Source organism: Gekko japonicus, unplaced genomic scaffold, assembly GCF_001447785.1.
Source record: "Gekko japonicus isolate JY-2015 unplaced genomic scaffold, Gekko_japonicus_V1.1 scaffold37, whole genome shotgun sequence".
Classification (NCBI taxonomy): Eukaryota; Metazoa; Chordata; class Lepidosauria; order Squamata; family Gekkonidae; genus Gekko; species Gekko japonicus.
Window position 1 is genome coordinate 2,975,596 of NW_015171503.1, and position 7,516 is coordinate 2,983,111.

Sequence of the window (7,516 nt, forward strand, 5' to 3'; positions counted from 1 at the left end):
GAAACAACTTGACAGGGACCAAGGGAGGGCAGGCAGAGCTGTCTGAGAAGAGTGGTGGAGGAGGGGTGCTGCCTTTCCCTCTTCGGAAGCAGAACAAGAACCAGAAGTACTTGCGCCTCTCAAGGAAGAAGTTCAACCGCATGTCAAGCCTGGAGAACCGAAATCGCCGCCGGGAGTTTTTCCTGAAGGAACCGATAGCACTGGAGGACAGGCAGACCCCCAATGACTGGGATGAGGCCACACAACCTGCCAGCAAAGAGGGTAAGGCTTGGTAACATAGCCAACTGTGTCCTCTTAACATGTGAAGAGGGAAAAGTTGTGCCATCTCTACAGAACTGGAGACTGATCCAGTTGGTCTGAAGCAGTACAACAAACTTAGAGTCCAAGGGCACCTTTAAGACCAACAAAGGTTTATTCAAGTTATGAGCTTTCGTATTGGATAAAGTGTGTGTGCACACGAAAGCTCATACCTTGAATAAACCTTTGTTGGCCTTAAAGGTGCCCTTGGACTCTAAGTTTGTTGAACTGGAGACTGCTCAAGTATTGTGTTTGAGCCCCATTCAAGTTCTCTAAAGGGTTCTCCCTTGGACAAGGGCCCACCTGGCCTGGCCCCTTCTGTTGTCCTCCCTTCATCAGCTGTCTGTTGCATTCCCCAGCTTCCAAGGTTTAATTATTGTGTCTCTTGAAGCTAGAAAGAGGCCAGGCCTTGTAGGCAGCTATGGTGTGTATTGTGCATATCTAACTCACTGGATCATTACTGGTATATGAGTATATCCATCCGTGTGGTGGACCTTCTGAAGTGGCATCCATTTTACAGATCATACAGGTGCAGTACATCCTTGCAGCCTCTTCAGCTCTCTTCCCTTGGGTTTTTTCCTGTCTGTCTCTGCCCCATTGTTGAGTGTGCTGAATTAAGAGTGGTTGGTCTTCTGTGTCCAATGACTGGGGAAAGAAGCCTCAGTGTAGGCCTCGTCTTCAGTGTTTTTTTCTCCTTCTTTCTCACATGTTGTTGTCTCTCTTCTTCCTCTTCCACAGTGGGCTCAGATACAGCAGAAGGCTCCCTTTCATGGAGCCCAGCCCTGCCCCCAAACGAAGTAACAGTGACGGACATCACAGCAAACTCCATTACCGTGACTTTCAGAGAAGCACAAATGGCAGAGGGCTTCTTCCGAGACCGGAGCATCCAGTTCTAAAACTCCATTTTTATTTTGTGTTTTTCTCTTTTTTTCATGTTTGGGGATTTTCCCCACCTCCTGTGTTCCTAATTTTTTTCCCCTTATGGCAGGTGATTTAAGTATATTCTGTAACAAAATCCAAAAATTTTCCTTCACAGATGTTTACAGAGGATTTTGATTTTGACTGTTGATGCCTCGCTGACTTAATTTTCTCCCCCTGCTCCTCTTTCAAGTACGCAAAAATCACAACAAAAAAAAGGCAGTGTGGGGGTGCCTGTATGTGTTTTTTTTTTCTCATTTGTTACTATAGATATATATAGAGAGAATATATAGATATATTACTTGTCTGTTACTGCTTTGTGCATTTTGGAAACTGAAGCTCTTTTCACTGGCAAAGATGTTTATTTGCTGTGCTCTGTAGAAGAATGTCCACTCCTTATACCGATAATAGTGAACTGGTAATTGAAATGAGAAGTTGCAAGTCCAGAAATAGGAAAGAGGCCAAATGTCCTTGCATTCTTCCATGTTTCATAGTATATTTTTCTTTGTCAAGCTGCTTCCCTAGTCAGTTCCCTTCCCAGAGGTATTAGTGGACCCTTCTGCTTCAGCAAGGGGTCCTTGTTTGATGCTTCCTCCCTTATCCGTACTGTACTCAGTGTGGTCTTCAGGTGTTTTACAGTGCTTCCGTAAATGCTGCAGTTTGGAAGATTACACATAGATACCCTGGTCTGCTTGTTTGTGCGCTCTATGGGAGCACCTACATTGGTGCTTTCCTCACTCATGGTTTCCATTCAACAGGAATGCAAAAAGTCGTACCACACCAACTAGGTGTATCTATGTTGCCCTTGCCTGTCCTGTGTGTGTAGACCAGCATTTTCTAACTCTTCTTAGGAAATTATGTCTTCTTGGAAGATTAACAGGAGTCATTCAGTGTTTACCACTACCCGTTTGTCCCTACAATGCACAAGCTAATGAGTTTGTTCTGAAATGTCTAGTGCTCATATTTGGCTTGCGTAGAGCTATAGTGAGGCTCAGCAGGACTGGCCGTTGACCCTCCCTGAGTTTATAGTTTGCTGTATAAATTTGCCACACCCAGGAATTCTATGGCAGACATGCAGTATCTGATAACTGGATGTGGAAAGGGTTCTCTGCGAGCATAAAGTTTGGAATTCACTTGCGGAGGCTGTCAATTTAGTAATGTTTATCGGTATGCAGGATGGTAGAGGAACCTCAAGGCCATGTGGATTGTGGGCATTGGATATGCATTAGAAAATTGTATAGTGCATACCTGAAAACCAGCTGGCATACATGGTACCTAAAGAAAAGTGGATACGATTTCCACCAGCTAGCTAACGGAGTAATGATGTCTGAATACTGTGCCACTACTGTTAGCAGCTAATGAATGGTAGCTTTACATATCTTTCACCTATTGTCTTTGGATTCATAAGCCTTGACTAAAGATAAAGTTGCTCTGCAAGTGTAATCTTGTGTGTGTAAATAATTGGAAGATTTTTGTGCTAAGGTGGCTGCTTCTTCAACCAGTTATGCTTGAACATATCTTCCTGTTGTTATTGTGATGGTGTTAAGGTGTGCGTACAACTGAGAAGTTCTTGAAAATGACCTTTGCCAGGAATCTCTCCTTTAAAAAAACAAGGCAGGCTCAGGGTGAATAAGAAACAGTGCATGTTCAAGCTTCCGGGAACTTTGCTGTTGGATTTTATTTGGGCAGGGGATATTGTTCTCTTTTCCATGAAGTTTGTTTCAGTATATCTTTGAGAGTCACAGCTCCTTTTTATGGGATGAAACAGGGGAGGTAGGATTGAGAGACTTTTTGTGGGGGCAGAAGAGCTGTTGGCTGAGAGCATAAACATGGACCATGGGCTGAAATGGATATTGGCCAATTCATCCTCTCTGGTCAAGTAAGGAGTCTGAAGTATTGACAGAAGTGGGATGCGATTATGAGAGACTTGTGAATTTTTGCTTTGAAGTGACCCGTGAAGGAGTATGCTTTCATTGATGATATTCTGCTAGTTGTTATTCATAACCCTTGGATACTCTTTTCTGTGAAGGTCCCAAGCGATGGTGTCTTTTCTGTGAAGGTCCCAAAATCTTTGCCAGGGAGAAGCTGCTTGTAGTTCCACAGAGCCTTGTCTTGCACTTTAATGCCTTGAGACTTGTGCTGGACTTTTTTGTGGGTTTTTCTTTTTTTAAAGGAATTGTTGTATCTTCAAACTGTATAGTTATGTTCCTGTGTATTTGTGCTTCTTTTTAAATGGACTTAAACAATCCAAAACTCCAGAAAATGTATCTTCTTATGGAAATAGCAGGCAAGAGTCTAGGAACAAGGGCTGCAATCCTAACCATATGTACCTGGGGGTAAATCCCACTAGAATTAATGGGATTTGCTTCTGAGTAAAAATGTTTAGGAATGAAGTATGAAACCGATGGAGCATTTGATGCTGGGATGCATCTTTGACTTCTTCCACTCGTTTTACTGACCTCAGCCTTCTTGCCAACAAAAGCTAAACTCCCCCCACCCCAAGTGTATGTTTTCTGAAACTCTGTTCTTCTGGAGCTTTCTAAAAGTGGAGCTTAATGTTCTGTGGAGATTCTAAGTCTAATCTGCTTGTACAGCCTTTTTTTTTTTGCTGCAAAATTTGGCTGCAGATTGGGTTAAACAATCCAGTATTTAATACAGCAAATTTGGAGAGAGCATATGGCTCTTGAAGAGCAACTGTTCTGCTGTATATTGTCTCCTGCCCTGGAGCTCTGAAAGGGAGAACTGGCTTTGCCAAGTCAGAAGACGTAAATCTTAGTATTTGCAGCTCGTTTTCACTAAAGGTGGTTTGATTTCTTGTGTTATGGGTAGGAGAGAAGAGGGTTTCTAGGATTCCTTGAAATCTTTTCTGATGGATTCTGATATATCTCCAAGAGGTTGCATGATGTCCTGGTTATCTGGATTCCTCACTATAAATGTTCTCTTTCTTGCACAAGGTTAGCAATGCAAGAAGTTGGCCCAGTGCTGAGATTGTTCTTCAGTGGTGCAGAGCACTTTCTTTATGTGCAGAAGGTCCTGGGTTCTGTTTTGCGAAAGCTCCAGTGAAAGGATCTTGGGTAGCAGGTGCTGGGAAAGACCTTTTCTGTGCGGGAGACCTTGGAGAGCAGCTGCCCTGCCAGTCAAAGCAGATCATGACCTGCTAGAGGGACTAATGGTTTGACATTGAATAAGGTAGCTTTACGTGTTCAAGTTCGCCAGATATAGGAACAAGAACCGGCTTTCCTTTTAAACAAATAGAAGAGGGACATAGCAAACTTTAAACTTTAAATTTGAACACACACACACACCCCAATTGGATTGTTTATTAGGTTCTGACCCTGACCCCCCCCCCTTCCCCCGATGCTAGAGCCGCAAAATTCCCTGTGTTTCATTGGCGGGTGTTTTTCCCACTCTGCAGACCTCTTCTACAGAGTGTTCTTCTGCAGGCCTTTATGCCTTTGTAGGTTCACTTGCTGTCAGTTGTGGGTGTTGGGTATGTTTATGACATCAGGACGCTTCTCTGAAATGAATGTCAGATTCCTGTTCAAGTGAGGCATGTTGTCAAGGGCAGACCATCTGTGAAGGATTGTTGACTCAGAGGCTGACGGGCAGCACCTTATTCTGAAGCAGTTAGTAGGTGACAATGCTGGAAATGCTTCTCTGGGTCACGGTCGTTCCTGCTGTTAAAGACATCGTTACAGGGGCCAACTGAATAGGAAGCCAGTTCAGAGTGAAGAGTCTGATTCACAAAGATCTCATGCCACAGCAGTATAGCATAAGGTGCCACATATATGGTAAACCCCCTCCCCCTTTACTATAAATGTCCACAGGGAATGAAAACCTCGCTGTGGCTAGGATTTCTAATATACTCTGTTGTAGGAAGGGAATAGACTTGTTTTCCTAGATCTTTCTGTCTGGCACACAGCAGAGAACTTGTGAAAGGAAACGTGCTTTATGTTGTCACCTGATATCAGACGTGGTTCTGGTTCTTCTAAAGGCCATGGCTACATTACAGATGTATGTCATTTTTACTGTAATTTAACTTTTCTGGGTAGCTTTCCCAAGAATCCTGGGAGGAAATAGTTTAATGAGTGCCCTGAGAATTCTGTGATCTTGCAGTGCGGGGATGACTGGTAAAGCTGTCTAAATCGGGTATGTACATTTGAACTAATTCTATTCCCATTTCTATATATCTGCATAGAGGAGGAAACCCTGGCAGTTAATATAGTAGAAACGGCTTCTCTTTTTTTTTAGTTTTAAACTTTCAGAACTGTTTCTGGTTACTAAGATCTGTCCTTATGTGAAACTATTTCCAGCCATGTATTTTTCTGTGTATCACTACAGGGCCGACACCTACTACCAACTGATTAGAAGTGTATAAATGTGTGTGAGGCTGGGCTTTTAGGAATAAGAGGAAGCAATTTGGTAGGAAGAACAGCACATAACACTGTCTGCCTTGCTTGAAACTCGGGCTGTGATGCACACATGGCAGTGTGTCCTGCTGAAATGTAAAAAACTTCCCTCCAGTTGAACACTTAGGAATTGGTCTGAGTGTTTTGTTCATTTGCTTTTTAAGTTTGAAATGTCCTCTTCTTAAGACCTTTTATGATACAGGTCTGTGTTTCTGCAGTTGTGTATTGTTAGTAAAAATACGTGCTGTACAGAACCTCTTTTTCTCTCCCTTTCAAAGGTGGTCAGGAATATGATACTGAAACTGGAGTATAGCTACCAGCTCTGTTTCTGGTGTAATGTATAGTTTCAAAGTAGAGTGTGGTTAGAGTTTAATACCGATGAAGGAGTTTCTGGCACTCTTTATTCCCCTTGATGGGATTAGTTCAATAACTCAACACTAATAACAGTGCTAATATCAAAATAGTATCAGCAGAAGAACAGGCCCATCAGCTAAAATCTTGTGTATATGAGCACATATATACAACTGAGAGGTCATCTAGGCTGCAGTACATTGTAACAATACCCAGTTAAATGGAGTAGTTACCAGTTACCACCACTGATATTGTGGATGGATGTAGTCCAATGGCAATAGGAATAGCATGCAGTTACTCAGAGGTAGGCTGGGGGATTGCAGAGTGCAAATGGGTCCAAGAAAGCACTTTCCAGAGCAATGCAACGATGCTACACTTAAAAAGATTTTACTTAGGTGAACAGCACCTACAGCATCCTTATTATTCTAGTATGTGGTCTTCTGCCAAAGGTTTGAGATCCTCAGGTGGGTCATCGGCCCCTATAGAGCAGCCTCTTTTTTTATGCTGCTTTCCAGAAGGACCAGCTGCTGATGCACATGTATAGAGAAGCAAAAGTGCCAATGCCTGTTGGCATGCACACTAGAAGGATGGCAAAGCAAGATCCCTTTGTGGTGAAGAGGATTCCTTTTAACACAGGCAGGTTCAGATTAGGGTTGTCAGCAACCTGGAGAGAAAAAATGTCCTACTCCTTCAATAAAAGCTAAATGGGATGTTATCCTCCTCCCTGCCATAAAAAGCTTCTCCTGCACATTTCTGTACACATTCAGGATGTTTTTTGCTCCAGGTTGTTGGCAAAACTGGTTGAGATTCTCCACCCCCCAGCTCTCTTGCTTTCTCTCCGTTTCCTGGGGCCCAGCCACCCCTGCTGCCATCACTTGGTGCGCACCTGGTGGAGCTCTCCTCTCCACCAGTGAGGTCACAGCTCTGACACCACCTCATCCTGTCATGTGACTCTGTTGCAGGACTTTCTGTGACATGCTTGCCATTTGATGGGCTCCATGCTGCTGCATGGTGGTTAAAGGAGAGTCCTGTGTTTGGAAAAGTTGAAGACCACTGCCCTAGAAGAACGCTTCTCTGTGTTAAAGCTATTGGCAGTTATAGTTTCTCCACCACCCCCTTCTTTTGGTAAGGTACTTGTACCTTTTAATAACTTTACAAAGTTTGAGTCTCGTGGCATCTTTGAGGCCAAGAAAGTTTTATTCAGGGTATAAGCTTTTGTGAGCCTGCACACAAAAGCTTATACCTTGAATAAAACTTTCTTGGCCTTAAAGGTGCCACTGGACTCAAACACCTGAATCTTTAACTGTGTGATGGAAGCTCGACATGTGTGGTTTTTCTCCTCACTATATCTTGACTCTGGGAAAAGCAGTGCCTGTTGAACTTTGGAGTGTCACACGGCTATTAAACTGCCAGGAAAAGGCAGCAGCCCTAGTTGTGGCATCTCAATGCTTTATCTTGCAGGAGGCTTTGAAGTTGCTGCCCTTTTATTTTTCACCCCCCGCTTCCTGTGGATATACTGAGTTCTTGATTTGCCACCATTC

The 7,516-nt window shown here is 43.3% G+C and overlaps 1 protein-coding gene across 1 annotated transcript in view; it reads left to right on the forward strand.

The window, feature by feature from the left end:
- Window positions 1-7,188, forward strand: part of CBX7 (chromobox 7) — a 16,064-nt gene extending 8,876 nt beyond the window's left edge. Inside the window, exons 6-7 of the mRNA XM_015419167.1 lie at window positions 1-261; window positions 1,036-7,188. Coding sequence (XP_015274653.1) covers window positions 1-261; window positions 1,036-1,193 — 419 coding nt within the window. The 3' untranslated portion in view covers window positions 1,194-7,188. The remainder of the gene's footprint in view (window positions 262-1,035) is intronic.
- Window positions 7,189-7,516: the final 328 nt, after the last annotated feature.